We start from the raw sequence: 20,185 nt of genomic DNA, 5'->3' as shown, positions 1-20,185 counted from the left end.
CGGGGTCTGGTGAGGTGGTGGAGTTGTGCGGGGGCGAGAGCGAGCTCGGAGGCGCTATTTATAGCCGGCCCAAGGCGGTTGCCGTGAACGGATAAGTCCGGCGAGCGATTACGGTGGCGCTGTGGCTGGACGGTTGGATTAGAGGCTTGAGCATCATCTAGACGAAGCACTGGTGCCATTCCAGTGTCTAACTTAGCATGGCAGGGGTGGTTACGGCCTGTCCCTGACGGAACGGTCGTACGGCACGTCGGCGGCAGAGAGCGCGCTCTGCGCGTGACAGGCCACGGCGACGGTGCTGCATGCATGCACTAGCAAGGAGATGGCCACGCGGAGCTCTCAGGAGGTTTGGGCGGTGCCGAACGACGTTATGCCACAGGGTGCCCCCTTGTCGGCCGCTACGGGGGTTCTGCCGCCGCGGAACACGCCGGCGCAGGCGGGCCAGGGCGCCACCAACGCCAGGAACGAGCCAAGCGCGCGTGTGGTGCTCCGGACAGGGAGGAGGAGCCGTGTGCAACGCGACAGATGCACAGTCAACATGTGACTGAATCCCTGACGAAGAAACGACACTGAACTCTGAATTTTTCTGAAGATGTACAGTAACAGTGTAGGCCAGGTGTTCGACAGAATGATTTTGGCATGTAGGGATTTTTCCTTGAGCTGGTTTTTGGTGGAGTGGTCTCTCATTGCAACTAGGGGTTGCCTGAATTTTGGTGGAATTTTTGGGGAAGTGGAGATATGAATTTCACCAAATTTGACAAATCTGGTCCAAACTTGCAGAGGGTGAATTTTGAAAATTTTGAAAAGAAGAAGAGTGGATCTTGATGGTTCTAGGTTGTGGGTGCTAAGGACTATCCAGAGGAGTTGAGTTGAGATCAAAGTTCAAAGGCATTAAGGTACTTGCTTTGCAAATTACCTAGGCTCAAAATAAAGGACATAATTGTTTTGGGAAAAGAAATAAATGAGATAAAATCCAAAAATGGATTTTATTAGTTGGGACAGAATGTTTGGGTTGTTCCAAAGTGGAAGGAGGGGTTTTGGGGGGGTTTTACCATAAGAGGCATGGTAAAACAAGAATGGATCAAAACCAAATAAAAGCCCAAAACCAAAAAGGTTTTCTTTTTAGAAGAAACTAAATCCAAGAAAAGATTTTTAGTGGGCAAACTCAAAAGAGAGGTTTTTAAGAAGGGTTTAAATGACCTTCTTTAAACCGAGCAAGGCTCTTGCTGAGAACAAAAACCACAAAAAAAAATTTGGAGTGTCACAGATGATGACACTCTAATGATTATGTCGACTGATCAAATTGTTCATCTCAAATACCTTTTAAATTTATTCAGTCCATCAACTGGCCTTTTTGTCAACTACAGCAAATCCTCCATGATTCCTATTAATATTGATCTGCAGACTATTTCTGATTTAGCAAACACATTTGGATGCAAGGTTGAAAGTTTGCCTTTCACATATCTTGGGCTCCCCCTTGGCACCACAAAGCCGAATGTCCAAGATCTCATTCCTGTTATTTCAAAAATTGACAAGAGGCTATCTGGGGTTGCTAGATTTATGAACCATTCTAGCAGGCTAACTTATGTCAATTCTGTAGTTGCTTACATGCCTATATTTGCTATGTGCTCTCTAAAGGTACACTACACCATTCTGGATCATGTGGATAAATCTAGTAGGAATTTCCTATGGTATGGCAAGGATATTAACAAAAAGGGGAAGTGCCTTGCCAGCTGGGATATGATCTGCAAACCTAAGGACCAAGGAGGACTAGGTGTTCTCAACCTCAGAACACAGAATAAAGCTCTTCTTATTAAACACCTATACAAGTTCTTTAACAAGGCTGATATTCGCTGGGTTAGATTGATCTGGGAAGCCTACTACCAATCCAATGAGATTCCACTCCCTGGTAGCAATAAAGGATCATTTTGGTGGAAAGACTGCCTCATGTTTTTAGAGCTATTCAAGTCTATGACATCCTGTCTAGTCAATTCAGGCAATACTGTCATGCTATGGAATGATAATTGAGATGGAAATATTATGAGACTGAAGTTTCCTGAACTGCACTCCTTCACTCTTCAGGAGCATATATCTATTATGGCAGCTAAAAATATGGATAACATATATAATCTCTTCCAGCTCCCATTATCAATTGTTTCCCATCAGCAACTTAACAGCCTGTTAGACCAACTTAATGACCTCAATCAAAATATTGACAATGACAACTGGATTTTCAATGGGGCAGCAACACTCACATGACTAAGAAGATATATAATTTCCTTATGGGACACTCTGATACTGCTGATCCTATAAAGTGGATCTGGAAAACATGCTTCCTTCCCAGGCATAAGTTCTTCTGCTGGTTAATGCTTAATGATAGAATAAACACATGCGACCTTCTTACCAGGAAAAGCTTTCATCTTGAATCCACATCCTATTTTTTATGCAATGATGAAGGGATGGAAGACAGAACTCATTTATTATTCTCATGCACTTTCAGCCAATTTTTTTGGTGGAATATTGGTATTGAGTGGAACACTGACATGAGCATACATGATATGATTATTGATGCCAAGCTGAGATATAAACTGCCATTCTTCATGGAAATAATGACTATGGGATGCTGGAGTATATGGAATCAGAGAAATGGATTGATCTTTGAGGATATCCCATGCTCTATAATTTCATGCAGATTTGATTTCATTAAAACTTTTTCAAGTTGGCTATGTTGAGAGCCAAGCCCAGCTTCAAGTATGGCATGTCATCCTGGATAGACAACATCTGAATAATTTTTGTAATTTCCATTTATTTCTATAGACTCTACAACTCTGGTTGCTCCCCCAACAACCATTGTAACTTATTTTTATTCTCCATATAATGAAAAATGACACACAGTAGGGCTTTTGCCTTACTGTTTTATGGTAAAAAAATGTAAATAGTAGCAGCTTTGGGTGAATAGTACTTTGACACTATTCACATCTATTTTGTCTTCTTTGTTTCTATTAATGTAAGTTGAATTAGGAACTGAAACTTTTTGAGGTTGTACATAAAACATTGATGTGTGTCTATAAATTCTTTTAAACTGTCTGAACTTGTATTTTTTATAGAAAAAATCTATCTCATAGATCTCATCTAATATGAGATCTCACACAGGTCTCTTGAGAGGAACAAAAGTCTTTCACTTAGAAAGTTGGTCTGCGGGCCTGTACCGGTCTGCGGCGCGGTCCAGACGCGTTTTCATTGGTAAACCGGAGAAAAAAATGGAGGAGTTTTGCGTGAGTCCGGACACCAGTCATGTAGGACTTCGACACCCTCGGCCCACTCAAAACCCTTCCGGACACCGCGTCTCCATCTTTCCCATTTTTGCTCCTTCCTTCTTTCTCTCTTACCTTCGCCGCCGCTCCACCACCTCGGCTGCCACGCCACACCCCTGCCGGAACTCTACGTCTCCGTCACCTCCAGCGTTCCAGCCGGGCTCCACCCCGCTTCTCCTTCGTCATCGTTCAACCCATGTCCTTTGACCGCCCCGCCAGGTACCATCCGCTACGGCTACACTCACCATGCCCCGCTGTTGTTCGATGAATTGTCGGAGCTAATCAGTTTCCCCCTTTTTTTAGAAATGGATTCCGATTTGGAGTACATATACGAGCACTATGTTGAGTCGTCCGACGAGGAGGAGTACTTGGATGAGACGACGACGATGCATCGCGGTCCTCGAAGACGCGGAGCGTGCGAAGGAGTATGTTCTCAATTTCAAGGGCTCGATCAAGGGTCATCGAGTGCTCAACCGTATTCATGTACGAGGGAGGACAAATGTATACGGTTATGGTTAGATGGCGGCCTCCCGCATCCGCGTTCGTGGACGGATGCGGGAGAAAAATTGCAGATCGCATTTCGAGATTTCCTAAAAGTTTATCTTGCTTCCCTAAAAAAAGTCTCAACTTGCTACACATGTTTTAATCAGTTGAGGTGGAGTACCCGTGACACCAGTCCAGCAGAGTACTCTATTTATCCTCTGAATCGTGGGGCGGGGACGTAGGTGTAGGCCGCACCTCTGTGACCCAGAAGAAGAAGGATCGATCTACCCAACCGAAGTCACTGTTTACTCCTTCCCGCTCTGAGATCCATTTAAGAAATGCTTCCGTTCATTTAACCGCAAAAACCAAATCTCTTCCCCCTGTAAAGTAGTAATCCACTACGCTTATCTCCACATGACATCAAGGAAGGAAGGACCGGGACCAGCTACCTCCTCGCATACCTACCCAGCATTGTCCGTGCGCGCCAAGTGCATCGTCTCCCTCTCTTTCACTCTCGCGCATGCAAGCGCTTATCTACCCGAGAACGACTCCTACCGGAGGAGGAGGAGCCGGAGTTACAGAGAGATCGGCGCCGGCACTGCGACGCCGACGATGACAGCGACGGCAGTGGCGGCATTCCCGCCGCATGCCTCCATCTGCTCCCTCATCTCCTTCCTCAGCCACCACCTCGCCGCGCTCCTCGCCGACCCGGCCGAGCTCCTCGCCACGCGGCGCCGGTGCGTCGCGCTGCTCGCCGGGCCTTCCCACCGCCCTGCCTCGTCGGCCGACGGCGACGGTGACGACGACGACGACGTCCTCGCCGCGCTCCAGGGCGCCATCGACTCGCTCCCGTCTGCCGCCGCCGCGGACGCGCCCGGAGACGCGGGGCTCCTCCATGACGTCGAGGCGGCGCTGCAGGCGCCCGCGCTGCTGCCGGAGGACGGGCGGACGGCGGGGCGGGACAACCGGGTCGTCGCCGCGTGCGCCTACTTCTACCTGGCCCTGGTCCGGGCGGCGCAGGGGGACGCGTGGCAGATGGCCGCGCACTTCCTGCAGGCCGTGCTCGTCTCCCCCGCCGCGCTGGCCGGCGGCGGGCTCGCGCCCCGCGCGCTCTGGGACGGGCTGTTCGACGAGGCCGTCCTGGCGCGCGCCGGCGGCGCCGGCGCCAGCGAGGAGGACGCGGCGCGCCGGGCCGCCAGGCGGTACAAGGACTGGCTGATGTACTACAGGGTCGTGGCCGCCGCGCCCGACGGCGGCGCCTCGGCGGACGGTGGCGGGTGAGTGAGCCGTTGCGAGCGTGGGAACCCACCCATGTTTTACCGCGAGACAGTTATGACGGTACTCACATGGAAGCCGCACGTTCACCGTGCGTACGCACATACTACTACATACGCTGGATTAACTGTTACGCGCACACACGTACGTATACAGTATACATCGTACTGTACACACACCACGCTGACGAGAGGGTCTGGAAAGTGAGCAGGGTGGCTTTTCATGATAGGGTCGTGATGTTGTGTGGCAGGGACGTCCCCCTTTTTCATGGAAAAAGATTTTGAAGCTGCAGTTTTGTCCAATGTCTCTCTCACTTTTTCTCTTCTCTTTTCTTGCTAATAATTTCCTCTCCAATTGAAGATTCTTTTTCAAATATAAAGGTGAACCTGCTTCGATTATTTTGTTATGTCAGTATTTTGTTGAGAGTGGCCGAAGATGAAACATCACATTCATAACTCTACGAAGTTCTAATCTTGGGTCGTGGATATAATTCTCTTCCAGTGCCCTGCCTTACCTCGAATATCGTTTCGAATGAGTACTTGATCTTCGATTCAAACGAATTTTACAGAAGTTTTGGGGGATTTGAATCGTAAGTTTTTGTTTTATCCTAAGGCTCATTTTGGTTTGGATTTGAATCCTTAGGAATTTGTCCTAAGGATACGATATGAACTCTGTTTCAGAGGAAAGTTTCCACCAACCCAAATCTCTTGCTACAGTTCTATTTTCTTGTGGTGTAATATCCCAGTGATCTAAACGCTCTTATATTTCTCTACGGAGGGAGTATTAGAGATCATTGGCGGCAACATCTGTAGTTTTCCAATTTGATAGGATTTCAATTGTACGTTTTTCATGTTCCCCTGGAATCCTACAAATCAAAGAGGCCTTGAATTGTTTTGTGCGGAACTCAAACAGAACCAACTTGTGGTTTCTGAAAGAGATGTTTGGGAGTTGCCTTCCACATTCCCTTTGCCCAATTTTTTCTCTCCTTGTTGATTCTGTAGAGCACAATGTGCAGGTGGTCATGGGCACTTTCTCTAGCATGTCTCTGATGTGGCAAAAAGAAAAAAAGGAGGGAGAGATCAGCCCAGGACTAATCCTTTTTTGCAAAAGGGATTCCGAAAAGGAACTTGACTGACACCTTTTTAACCGGCATGCCATCTCCAAATTCCTGACGAGTTTCTGAAGCAAAGCAAAGCAAAGCAAAGATTCTCCACTAGCAGCTTGAGACAAGCATGCACACTAAACCATCCTGACCCACACCAACACCAGCCGCATGCCTACAAAATTTAACACCATCTAGAGACATCATCTTTGAGTGCGTGGTGCTACATCACACTGCTATATATACTTCAGAGACAGACCAGTAGATGGTGTCATGGTTGCACAGCACCTTCTGCTTCTCTATACTCCTATAGTAGTAACATACATACATACCTCCATGGACAGGTGCTTTCAGCTGGGGAAATCTGCAGGCTCTGTGATTCCAAGATGGAGAAATGTCTCTGAGGCAAGTGATGTACTTTAGCACACATGTCTCTGTATAATGCAGGGCATGTATATGCAGATGAGTTGAGGAGTTACCTGTGTTTTAGAGCTGAAGTGGACTTGACATTTCTGCAGGAGACAACGGCCCAATGGATCGGAAATGAGGAGAAGAGCACGGCCTCCGTCTCCAACTTCGGCGGTCATGGTGGCTTCGCCGAGCTGAAGTACTTTCTCAGCTGTGCCGATCAGGAGTTTCAGGAAGATGCCAAGGGGAGCTCTGACAGCAGGTGCCTCCATGAGATGCTGGAGGAGGCCCAGTCCGACTCGCCGGTTTCATTCTACTCCCATCTCGATTCTAGCGAAGCAAGCGACAGCGAGGTAAGACATGCAAATCCTACCACCAATTGCAAATTATAATGGCGAAGACAGTTCTGTGTTCACTTTTTTTTTAGAACAAGTACTGGGGTTTCATATCATTATCAAAAGAACAGCTATCCCTTATTTGAATGTTGTCCAACATTTTTGTTTGTGAGAAAATATAAAAGCCTAAGGAGACCAATATGTTAAGACATCAACAGTACTAAAAATAGCACAACTGTTATCCAGTAAAATTTAGTGAAATACTTTCCTGCAACTGTAATCGGAACTTCCCTAAAAAAATGTAAGCGGAACTTTGTAGCATTAGTATGTGGGGTAATAGAATTTGTACCTTAACTGCAAAATTTTAGATATGCTGGCGCAGCCCTTAGAGTTTAATGGCATTTAATTAATCCGAAGCAGGCAGCTCTACATGACAAAGGGAGGTCAGCAAAGATTATGCCTATTGATGCAGATTTCTTGTCAAGTAAACTCCATGAAAGGTACTACTGCATTCGACTTCATCTGTTATACTGCCGAGTATTGCCATCCTAACGCATTCTTTTGTTGGGTAGATCATGCCACACGAAGAGTTTAACATGGTGCACTTCTCCTGAGAATGCAATGATATATGCTCCTGAATCTCCACTTTACGTTGTCGATGACACTGAGATGCAACCAAACAACTTGCAATTAAGCAGATCACAAGGCTCACCGAACAATCTGTCAACTTCAGTCTTCGATCTGCACAATGCAGACTCATACGCTGTGTCCAACTATTTTAACAAGGATGACATTTCTCCACAATGCACACCCAGACATGATCTCAGGTGCTTCAGCAACTTCTCAACCAAATTCATCAAGAGAAGTGCTCTATCCGACCTAGTGTCTCGAGGAAGCATGAGTAGGAAATTCAAACCTTTCTCAAACAGTGATGACTGGAGCGATGCCAGCTCGCGCAGCGGGAACAACAGTCAGGTTGATTTTCTTGAAAGATTCGAGAAGGCGGTATCAAAATTATTGGTTTCTGACGGGCTAGAAAGCTGCCTAGATGCCAGCTCAGAAGTCACAACTATATGGCAGCTGCTGAGCCATACATCTGAAGTGAGACACAAACCGTCAGTAAGGCAAGACATCCTTGAACAACTGTTTGATAGCATTTCAACAGACAAGAAGGATAAAGTGATCAGAGCATCAGTCTATGTTCTAGTGCTTATGATATCTGAAGATAGGAATGTAATGAGAGACATCAAGAAGAAAGACTACTATTTATCCAATTTAGCCACTGTGTTGAAGAGAGATGTGCATGAAGCAGTCATTCTGATATATTTATTGGATCCTTCACCTTCTGAGATAAAAAACTTGGAGCTGTTACCTTCACTTTTACACGTGGCCTGTAACACTGCCACCCAAAAATGGCCTACACTGCTTCCACTGACGCCGACATCCGCATCAATAGCTCTCATTGAGATCTTGGTGACAGCATTTGACTATGTAACGAATAATGTTCACTTGGCCACAATCAGCTCTCCTCCTATTCTCTCTAAGCTTGTTGATGTTGCAAAGAACAACAACTTGGAAGAAGGCATGGCCCTGGCAGCTATTCTCGTCAGGTGTGTGCGACTTAGCGGAAACTGTAAGAAGTTTCTGTCACAGGCTACTCCAGTGGAACCTTTCCTTCACCTTCTCAGAAGGAAAGAGCAGCGTGTCAAGTACGCTGCGCTTGAATATTTCCATGAGATTCTTCAGATTCCTCGGTATGATCCACACCCTGATAAGGCTCAATTGTTAAACCTTTGCCATAATAACTTGTCCAATTGTGTCAACCTTCAGGTCCTCTGCAATTTCTTTGCTACAAAAAATATGGCAGCTAGGAGGCATCGCTATTATGCATACATTGGTGGCCTGCCTCCATCAAACTGAACCTGAGCAACGGGTTCTAGCGGCCAATCTTCTCCTTCAATTGGATATGCTGGTATTCCTACTATCCCAGATACTCCTGATCTGAACAATCATTTTTCTTCTGGTCCATAGAAACAACAGATGATATGCTGCATACTAGCTAGAATGAACTTTAAGGGTCACAATGCATTGGCACCCACCATTTTTAACTGTGCCGTCTCCCAGCTTATGTTGGCATTTGTCTTCTCTTTTTTCTGTAAATCAAATGAGGCAGAGCTCCTGCCCTTGATTCCCAAAAGAAGTAAATACGTATTTAAACAGCCACAGCACTGCAGTGACCTTACATTATCGGAAATGACAGTTTATTTTCCTGTTTTTGCAGGAAAACCCAGACGGAAGGAGTGTCTTCAAAGACGAAGCAGTGGAGGTCCTACTGGAATCTCTATCATCTCAAGAAAATTTCACTGCGCAAGCACTAGCAGCGTCTTTTCTGTCAAATCTTGGAGGGACTTATTCCTGGTCAGGAGAATCCTACACTGCTGCATGGCTATCAAAGAAAGCAGGCCTCACCTCAAAATCTCATAGAAATATGATCAGAAGCATCGACTGGCAGGATGCTTGCCTTCAGGTCAAGTATAAAAATATTCATTATTTGCTAAACTAGTTCTAATTGACGAGTAAAATACGATGCAGGATACAGAAATAAGCTCATGGAGCAACAAATTTGCACGAGCAATTATAGGAATAGGAGTGCCATTTATCAGTGCGCTAGCCAAAGGATTGCAAAGCAAGGTGAAGGGAACCTCACACGACTGCCTAGTATGCGCCGCATGGCTTGCAAGTGAGCTGGCTTCCCTTGGTGAAAATGATATAAGATATTACGCCTGTGAGATATTGTTGCTTGACATAGTGCACCACCTTCATCCGGGATGTGAGCTGGATGAAAGGGTTCTGGCATGCATGTGTGTATATAACTACACCTCTGGAAAAGGTAAGGAGGATTTCTTTTTCTTATACCTATTTATAGACTTCAAGTAGAATTGGTATTGACTAAGTAGTACATTGCGTATTATGTTGGTTTCAAATGTAGAGATCAACCAGCGTAAGTTTGTAACATAATAATGGCCAAAGTAATATTTTTTTTTGACGCGTCAACGGCGGGCATGGCCAAAGTAATATGTTCCAAAGAAGTGATCTGTTTCCCTAACTTCAGGGAAGCAAAAGTTGATGAGCTTGTCAGAGGGTTCACGAGAATCCCTTAGGAGGCTTTCATCATTCACATGGATGGCTGAGGAGCTACTTCAAGTTACCGACTACTACCTCCCTAGGAAACCAGTGAGTACTGTTAAAATTGAAGTCATGTTTATTTTTTTCCCATTTCCTTCCTTTCTGAATCAGATCTGTCAGGAAAAACTTGATGATTCATGTTCGGCTTTAACATATAATGAATGTGATTTATACTATGTTAAATAACAGAGGGTATCAAGATTAAGTTGGAAATCTACTTATATTTATAATTTTATTAGTGTGGCCCTATCGTCCCTTCTAATCTGAAGAATGATGTGCTATAGGCTTTTCTGGAGGCTATAGTTCGAATGTAATAAGAATTATTCGATTCTAGTTCTGCTTTCAAAGCTTTACTTTTACATGAAATCTAATTATCTGAAGTTGTCAGTGCAGCGTGTATCATGTGTACATACACAAATCCTAGAGATTGGCCAACCTGGCAATGGAGCAGCGACTGCTATAACATTCTTTAGAGGGCAGCTCTTTGTTGGTTACTTCAATGGCACCATCAGGGTAATGATATATTCCATATCTCAGTAGACTTTCCAACTCATAAGTCAACAGTAGCACACAGATTTGCCTTAAACAGAAGCAACACACATATGTTAGCATGGCAATAGTTAATTCTTAATTAGGAATAGTATATAGTTTTTCTCCTTAAAATCATCTATTAAAACGAGAGCAACAGTGTAATAGTTTGCTAACTAAATTCCTAATACTTGGGTGTTCCTATACAGGCATGGGATATAAGAGGCCAGAGAGCCGTAATCATCAGAGAGGTTAAAGAGCACAAGAAAGCAGTCACGTGTTTTGCTCTATCAGAAACTGGACAAAATCTCTTGAGCGGATCAGCTGACAAATCTATTCGGGTAGGAACTGCAATCAACCATAAAGGAAAAGTAATCACAAATTATTAACTAATATTTTCTTTTGTTCGGGTAAAATAATGGTCCTTTGCAGGTATGGAAAATGGCACAGCGCAAGCTTGAGTGTGTTGAGGTATTTCAAATAAAAGAGGCTGTGCAGAAGTTTGATATTTACGGTGACAAACTTATTGTACTTACACATAAAAACGTTCTGAAGGTGCACATTTGCTTCCTATGCTCCAGGAATTATCTCACCGAATGAGATGTACAGCAATAACTATGTTTTTACTTTATATTCCTTTTACTTCCACAGTTCTCTTGTTCAGCAAGAAGCACCCAAACATTTTACAAGAGCAAGCATGTAAAATCCCTAGCTCTTTCTCAGGGAAAAGCTTACCTCGGCTGCGGAGACTTGAGTATACAGGTTAGTTTTGTCAGTCGATGATGGTAATAGCATCCAAAAACATGGTATCTGAAACACAAAACATGTTATCAGGAATTAGATGTATCAGTAGAGTCGAAGATTGAGATAAGAGCGCCTACAAGAAGCTGGAGAATCAGTAAGCAACCAATTAGCTCCATAGTAGTATATAAAGATTGGATGTACTGTGCTGGTTCTCAAGTGGAAGGATCTGCCATGAAGGTAATGTTCAGTTGACCTCTCAAAACCATCAGCCATCACATGAAGAATAACATGCTAAACATGGTACTACTTTGAAAACAGGATTGGAAAAAGCGATGCAAGCCTACGATGACAATGTCAATGCCAAAGGGAACAAATCTAGAGGCAATGGCAGTGGTGGAGGACTTCATCTACTTGACCTGCAATAAAAGCCCAAGTGTCATTCAGGTAATATGTTTATTTATTAGTATTTTTATCTGAAGAGAGATATTTACTATTATTATTATCATCACTATTTTGGTTACACTAATCTATATATCAATATGTGTCATGCCATACTAGTACACCTCTTTCACTCCGATGTCTTAATTACAAAATTACAGAACCTGCCAACCTGATTATGCTTCTGCCTATTGATACCGACAGATATGGTTGAGAGAGAAGCAGCAGAAAGTTGGAAGGCTGCCTGCAGGGAGTAAGATAACGAGCATCTTCACCGCAAACGACATCATTTTCTGTGGAACTGAAACCGGATTAATCAAGGTCAGTACTCAGTAGCATACCATGAATCTTATGAGGTGTCATTCATGTTCTTCTAGCATTTACACCAAGAATAAATTGCTATTGCAGGCATGGATCCCCTTGTGAAGGGCGCAAAAGAGAAGAGAAGAGCACAGAACATGGATCAACTTTTGTAAATGCAGAGCGTGTACAGAACACACATGGAAAATAAGGAAATGACACCCCTTTGTTGTACAAGGCACCCCTCCTGAGGACACGGCATCGCAGTGACTAGTACGGTCGTACCTTCATAATGTAAATAGTGATCTTGTGAGTATATTTCTTCTTTGAGAGGATAATGTACATGTTCACGGTTTAAAAAAAACGATTGTCTGTCAGTGTGTGTTAATACTTGACACTGTCTCACTGGTAGCAACTTTCATAAATTCGCATTGGCATAGTGAAACTGAAATCGAGCATTTAGGCAGAAAGCCAAAGAATTGTAGAATCAAAGCTCAATATGGCCAGGCCGCCAGCATTCCAGCCACCATGTAAAAACGGCGCATGGTGAACAACAAAAGCAACGCAATTTGCGGCAGATCGACGAACGATGCTAATAAGGATCAAGCAAAATACAGGTGCGCCTGATGCAGCATCTGAAGCAAATTGACATAGCCGCCACTGCTACTGTGCCGATGGCATGTCCGCTGGGGCATTCCGACGAACACCCTGCAGACGTGCTCCTGGAGAAACTCTTCTTGGCTTCTTGCCATCCTCCCTCCACTACGCGTCCACGCCTGACCTTCCGGACATGTATGCGCGACGCCAGACCAACCAGGAATCAGAGGTCCGGGTTGACAGGAGGGAACCTTCGAGAGGGTGCTAGAAGCTCCGTAGAAAATATGCACCATTTGAATGGAGCCAGCACACGCCGCGCCAAGAGCCAATTCTACCCCGCTGGTGGGCTGCGCCGGTTTTTTTGGGGTTCTTTTCCCGGTTTTCGTTCCATTTTTATTTTTGTGGGTTTTTATATTTTATTTTATGTTTCTTTATATGTTTATTCTCTTGTACTCCTTCCGTCCCAAAATTTTTGTCTTAAATTTGTCTATATGGATGTATCAAGTCAAATTTGTCTAGATACGGATGTATCTAATACTAAAACATGTTTTGATACATCCGTATCTAAACAAATCTAAGACAAGAATTTTGGGACGGAGGGAGTAAAAAGTATATGCATGTATTTAATTCAACAATGAGATATATCTTCACAACATTATTTCTACTTTTTATGGAAAACACACACACGGCACACGCGCGCACACACACATGTATGAATGTATGTGTGTGTGTGTGTCTAAAAAAATTAATAATAATAATACTTAAGCAATGTCTAATATTTAAGCAAGATAAATTCAATTTAAATTAAATGAATAAGCAGTGTTGAATATTTAAGCAGTCTTGGCATGTATGTACGCATATATTGACACAAGGATTCCTAAGGAAGAGCTACCTATCTGAAGGCATGAAGAAGTGCATCGCTGGCAAGCGAAAAAGAAAAGAAGAGCCAACCAATTATTTACAGAGAGACAAGGCCCACGTGAACAAATTTAAGACAAGAATTTTGGGACACGATCTCTCGCTCTTATCCATAGCCTAGAGGGACACGCATGCATCCCTACTACATATAAAATAAGAGGTGTATTCTTCCGGAAGCCATCGAGAGAGCTCCCTCTCGCCTATAAAAGGAGATGTTTGCTGCGAGGAAGAGGGACACAACACCAGACGGAGAAGAGCCACCAGCCACCGATAGAGCAAAGAGCTGCGACCCAGCTAGCAAGCTCGTTGCTCAGTAGTAGTAGTAGTAGTTTTCCTCCTGCAATAAGAGCCACCATATCCAGAGCATTGTAAGGCTCAAGAAGGTAGTTAGAAGGTAATTTTCTTTAGTTTGTGTAATTCCTTCGGGGCCTCCCAAAAGGGAAAACCATATGTAAATTATGTTGTTGAAATGATGTAGTTTCTTGGTTTCACTCAGTGCTTTTATTTATGAATTTATGGGACGAGTTCTTATGCTAGGGATCCTATAGGAGAAACATTTACGTGTGTAGTTCTCTGTGTAGCCCAGAGTGGCGTTTGAATGAGAATCTTGGGGCCGTAGAGAAGTGTTCCCTTCGGGTGGAACTGCCTGGGAAGACGATAGAAATTTACCCCATAAATTTGCAATTAAAACTGCTAAGTGAACGTAACTAGCTACATCTGATACAACATAATGATAAATATGGTGAGTGCTGAGTAGGATTTTACACCACTGCGTACATTTTGTCGGACGGTTTGTTGGCCTCGCCAGCCCATAATAGATCATGTATCAAATATATAATCAAGTTAGAACGTGAAGATAATCATATTGAATTAAATATTGCTGTGAATAGTGGAATACTATTCCAAATAGTGTATTCAATAGTGGAGCACTATTGTGAATAGTGCCCTACCTAGTGAATAGTAAATACTATTTAAGATAAAAAGCATACCTGTCTACCACTTTCACCTAATCCCAAATTAACCTAATCAAAATCCAATCACATATCAAGCTAAATAAAGTTGTATAGTTATATTATTTTTTATTCCCTATATATATATATATATATGGGCTATTCTGTTACGCATAACAGAATATTATTCTATTATCCTTTTTGAACTGATGGTTTCAGGTGGTTGTACTGATGTTTTTGAAGCGGTTAAACTGATGCTTTCAGTTGTGTTTAGAAGATCGTTTTCTTTAGTTCAAAAACTTTTTGTAATTTCTTTGTCGGAACGGGGCGTGTAATATATCGATGGAAAGCTCTTGACAACCATATTTCAAGTATATTGAACGTTTTTGCAAAATCATTATGGTTTAAGAGCAGTTTTGAAAAAACCATTTTTTTCAAAACCGAAAACATGAATCGTATTTTGGACTCAATTTTCAAACGGTTTGTCGGAATTGAGCAAATAAGATGGCGTTGGAAAGCTGGTGAAAATCTGCATCTTCCATATATGTATTGTTTTTTCTAATTCTATATGATTTAAAGTAATTTGAAAAACGGTGAAATTCTGGGCGAAACGTATTTTCGCGATTTTTTGCAAACAGTTTGTCGGATTGACGCAAATGATACGGTGTTGGAAAGCTATAAAAAATGCGCAACTTTTTCATATAGAAATGTTTTTCTAATTCCTTACGGTTTAAAAACGAATTCGAATACGGTCAAATTTGATTTTGAACGTGATTTTTTTAAAAAGTTTGTCGAAATATGGAAAATAATATACCGTTGGATAGCTATCGAAAATTCGGAACTTAGTCATGTTGAACGTTTTCTCTACTTCAGAACTGTTTAAGAGTAATTTTGAATACGGCATGACAAATCTTGCTGTTTTCTCGTCTGAAAAACAGAGTAGTCGTACTGATATATGTGTATGTTTGTACTGAGCTATGGTTTTTAGAGTAATTTCGAATAGTTCTAAAAAATGGTACTTGTACTGATGCTTGCATGGGTTTGTACTAAGCGTGTTTTCACTAATTAGACTTTGCTATGTTTTTTGGGTAATATTTTTCTCGTAAATTTTCAACAATTTACTGTATCGTCGCCTCTGTACTTGTATGGTTTGTATCATCGAACTGAATGATATTTTTATTTAAAAAGAAAATGTGTTTTTTTTGAACTCAACATTTTTTTGACAACGATGTTCTGAACTTCTCTCATTTTACGACTTGTACCGAGGTACTTACTAAGCAGGATTTTCATGGGGTTTCTTTTTTTGCTTGAATTTTTACAATTTGAATTTCTGCCATTTTTTTTATTCCGAACGGACCACCGCTTTTAACTCGTATTGAGGTACTTACTACGCCCGAACTGGGGTGGCTGTTGCGTGTCTCGGCGAGGAAGAAGACGAAGCTCGGGGGCGAGACTGGATTCGGCCGGCGGCTGGTCCGGTCGATAGGATGTTGCGCAAGGCGGGGGGAGGGGGGTGACAGGCGCAGGGCGGCGGGGCTCGGAGTGGCGGCGCACGGCGGAGGGGCTCGTGGTGGCGGCGCGGAGCGGGGATGACGGTGCGCGGCGGCGGAGGGACGCTGGGACGGCGCGCGGCACTGCCATCCCAGCGGAGGGAGGATGGAAACGGTTTTTTTCTTTCTTGTTTTTAATTCAAACTAATCATTGTTTCTAGTTCGAACTGATCGATTATTTTAAATTCAAAATGTTCATATTTTTTAATTTAGTCATTTTAATTCAAACTGATCGTTGTTTTAATTTGATCTGATCACTCTTCTTAATGCAAACTGATTTTTAATTCAAACTTACCATTATTTTTAAGGTTTGCAAATTATAAGGTGGACTTCTCTAGGCCTTTTGGCTAGTGAACTTTCTTCTATAATCTTAAGAACTGATACAATAGATACGTTTGAATTGTTGCTTACAGAAAATGGGCCACTCTTGCTTTACAAAGTGTTACGAAGAGTACTACAAAGATGACTATAAGATTTGTGAATTTAAGGTTTAAGTTGTACTGATCGACATGGACAGATTTGCTACGTACAGCTTATGGAATTATACAATATACAATATTTCAGCTTTTTATGCCATAACTACAGATTTGCTACGTACAGCTTATGAAAAAGTCTAGCGGCGCCACATCTTTTTCTGTTGACTTCTTGCTATGTTTGAACGTTTTATTTTGATGGAAGGGCGTGTCACCCGGAACATCTTCTCGCTGCCTTCTCTTCCTGCAAAATAATTTTAGCACTACTTGCTGACCTAACACAACACAACATCAGCAGCAATCGCCCTAAGTAGTCCACCCTCCACATCTTCCCCTTCTACTTTTGAAACAAGAAAAAACGATGCACATATGACACTCTCAGGACCTCCTCCTCTTCTTGTCCTTGGAATTGTCGCCTACGTTCTTGAGCTGCAATGGAACACAACACCATCAGCCATCACAATGGATCACATCATAGAAAAACGAATCCAATTTTAGCAACCATAGTGGGTGGAGGATGAGTAGACGAGCAAGGTGGCTAGGGTGTTTACCATGATGATCAGGACGGCGGCGAAGTCGGTGAAGAGGGTGAGCGCGTGCTTGATGTAGTCCATGACGCCGCGGTGCGCCCTCTCGATGGTCTCAAGTGGGGCATACACCATGTTGAACTTGTTGAGTTCTGATTTTTGAACCTTCCCAGTAGTAATACATGTATTGAGCGGTACAAGAATGTTGAGCAGCTGACCTACAGAAACAAAAACACTCCTGGAGTGCACATGCAAAATCATTTACAAAAAATAGTGGCAGCAAGAAGCAATAAGCAACCACACATACACATGTTTTTAAGAGTGAAACAACGGAGAGGGAAAGGCGTATGCAGCATGAAGTTCATCTGTTTTATGTTGAGCACATCCACGGTGCATCCTATTTCATGTTATCCAAGTGAAAGTACGGTGCTCATTCTAAAGCATAACCACGAGCACTTGCTTCTGTTATATGAACATGGAAACACAAAGGAAATCAGACTCACCATCGGAAGTAGATGAACTGAAAAGCATACAAAAGATGAACTTGTGCATCTTGTTTTTGCTGCCACCTATAAAAATGGAAACAAATGTGAGAGATGGGGTTTTCTCAAGGAGAACTGACCAGGGCGTAGTGTTTGAACTTTTAAATGTTTGTGCTACCAAAAATAGAGAATCGGAGGATGCCTCGACCAGATCGATGACTTCCTCGGCTCTGCGGGGCGCCTCTCATACACCACGAGGGCAACACATACACACATGAACTGACCAGAATACACAACACGGACGGCTAGATACACAAACTACTAAGAATACATGTCTTCTCAAATATGAACTAATAAGGATACACAACACGGTCGACTAGCTACAAAATTCTTGAAGAACTCCCCTAACACAAGTTTTAGGTTCTTTTTTATGGTTTTTCATGTTCACGTTGTTTTCTGAACTCCCTGTCTTCTCGACTATGAACTCCCTATTTTTAGCAAATAATGAACAATTGTTTTTTAAACACACCAAAAGTCGAATGGATCAGTACATGCTAAACAATGTCAGTTTTCAGAGCGAGGTTGCCGATTGGAGGTGCGGTACTAGGAGTACTGCCGGTTAGGGCAGATGGAAATTATGGAACAAGTATTATCTGCCAGGAAAATAGAGCGTCTCCTTTTACTTTTGTTCCACTAATAACTCTCCTTTTCTTTTATATTTTTTCCTCAAACTTCCACCGGTGAACCCTGGACTTATCTGCTTTTATAATTTGAACTTTTTCAGAATTATTTGAGTAATGAAAAGCAGAGCAGTATGATTGAAAGGTCTAAATAACTGGATACAGTTCCACTACTTGCCTCAGGCACAGAGGGGTAATGTCCAGTGAGCTACCAAGCAACTGCATTTCAAGGAAAGTATCAACCAAAAGCCAATTATCATGCACACAGTTTTTCTAGGTTTTCTATTCTGAACTTGATCTAAACATTAACGGTAGTACTTCCCAAGGTGCCACATCTTTTACTCACTATGATGATGTATTTGTACTGCTCCAAAAACATTCTTGGGAGCACAAAATAAGCATATTAAAATGGTGCTCACAGGAATAGTGGCAAACACCTAAAGAGCAAGAAAAGCTAATCAATCAGCATAACAACACTTTTATGCATTATAATAGCAAAAGTAGAGAAGGAGAGATATTGCTGTGAGAGAGTGCCATTGACGCAGCGGATAAGCTGGAGAAGCGCTACAGGAGTCCTTTGTTTGCGCAGGCTTGCTCCACAACCTAAACTTCTAGGCTGACATTAGTCCTCCAGCTTTCTTTACACAACCTAACTTCTGTTTTTTTAATAAGCAAACTAATGGAAAACTTGATGGTGCACTTATGTATTTCATCCAAGGTGAACTGATACACTTGCAAAGTTATCTTATTGTGTTCCTGTTTAACATTGAAACGGATACGTGTTCACAAAATGAATCAACTAAATTTTCCACTCAAGTCTATACTTCATCAGTACTAGTAGGACTGAACCATAAGTGCAGAATTGTAGCAATGTTAAGAAATAGTTTCAAGAGCTGCTCACCCCGAATATGAGGTGTTGGCGCTTGTGGACGCTATCGATGCCGACGACGGGATCCAGCCATCCACGGGAGCCCCGCTCATGGACGCTCATGATGGGCTCCGGGCGATCCCCGCTCGCAGACGAGTAGAAGGCGCCGGGAGGAGCCCTGCTCGTGGACGTGGTAGTTTTTGGCCCGCAAGGCGAAGGCAGGAGGTGGTGGCCTTTCTACTCCGGTGAAGGGTCCTAACGGCGCTTGGAAGCAGAGGCGAGGGGGGAGCGTGCAGCACACCGGATGGGCAGGGGCGGCGGCGCGGCGGCGGAAGGGTGCGGCGCACCGGGAGGTAGGGGCGGCGGCGCCTCTGGGGGCAGGGGCGGCGGCGCCTCCGGGGGCAGGGGCGGCAGGGAGCCTTGTGTGGAGGCAATGAACGGCCTGGGCCATGAAGGTTCAAGAAGTGGTGTTGAGAGGCTGTGTGGGACTATATTTGTAGTGTCCACCGTCCCTGCACACACACAACAGCCACTAATTAGCATGCACAAGTTCATGTAAAAAGAACAACAAGTTCATGTACAGTAACATTACATGTTCACAACGAAACCTAAAAAGATGTGTACTTTGAAATACTTCATTTTACTTCCCAAATACCTCATTTGTTTTTGGAATATGAACTTCTATATTTATTTCTGTAGAACTTATTATGTTTTTCCTCCAAACTACAAGAACATGATTAGTTTACTTACCCACAAAATATTTTATTCAAATACTTTCGAAATACTTACAAAATATTTTATTCAAATACTTTATGTTTTCTTATAAGCGAACTGATGGAAATCTTGACGGTGCACTTTGGTATTTTATTCAAGGTGAACTGATGTACTTGCAAATTTAACTCATTGTGTTCCTTTTTTCATACTGAACTGATGTAGCCTCTATACAATGTAAATGGACATTGTTGTGATTACCTACATGGCTGAACTAGTTAATATATTTGCTTCCATCTTGTATATCCCAATCCCAGGC

The 20,185-nt window shown here is 43.1% G+C and overlaps 1 protein-coding gene across 1 annotated transcript; it reads left to right on the top strand.

Annotated features, from left to right (window-relative positions):
• Positions 1 to 4,185: 4,185 nt before the first annotated feature.
• On the top strand, positions 4,186 to 12,505 carry LOC119340593 (putative E3 ubiquitin-protein ligase LIN-1). The gene is made up of 17 exons (XM_037612523.1): positions 4,186 to 5,071; positions 6,516 to 6,576; positions 6,690 to 6,932; positions 7,335 to 7,414; positions 7,487 to 8,668; positions 8,745 to 8,886; positions 9,196 to 9,441; positions 9,507 to 9,804; positions 10,027 to 10,148; positions 10,494 to 10,613; positions 10,838 to 10,969; positions 11,061 to 11,183; positions 11,280 to 11,390; positions 11,463 to 11,609; positions 11,691 to 11,816; positions 12,015 to 12,131; positions 12,219 to 12,505. Exons 1-17 carry the CDS (start codon positions 4,209 to 4,211, stop codon positions 12,234 to 12,236), a joined length of 4,131 nt encoding a protein of 1,376 aa, XP_037468420.1. The 5' UTR covers positions 4,186 to 4,208; the 3' UTR covers positions 12,237 to 12,505.
• The last annotated feature ends 7,680 nt before the right edge of the window (positions 12,506 to 20,185 follow it).

This window comes from Triticum dicoccoides, chromosome 1B (assembly GCF_002162155.2).
Source record: "Triticum dicoccoides isolate Atlit2015 ecotype Zavitan chromosome 1B, WEW_v2.0, whole genome shotgun sequence".
Lineage (NCBI taxonomy): Eukaryota > Viridiplantae > Streptophyta > Magnoliopsida > Poales > Poaceae > Triticum > Triticum dicoccoides.
The sequence above is the reverse complement of the archived record's forward strand: the minus strand, read 5'-3'. Positions and strand labels throughout refer to the sequence as shown.

Bases quoted from the DNA above. Each gene is read 5' to 3' on its own strand.
- LOC119340593 (XM_037612523.1), top strand. From the start codon at position 4,209: ATGACATCAAGGAAGGAAGGACCGGGACCAGCTACCTCCTCGCATACC. The intron at 5,072-6,515 runs GTGAGTGAGCCG...CTCCATGGACAG, and splicing joins GCCTCGGCGGACGGTGGCGG to GTGCTTTCAGCTGGGGAAAT. The intron at 11,184-11,279 runs GTGCACATTTGC...TTACTTCCACAG, and splicing joins CACATAAAAACGTTCTGAAG to TTCTCTTGTTCAGCAAGAAG.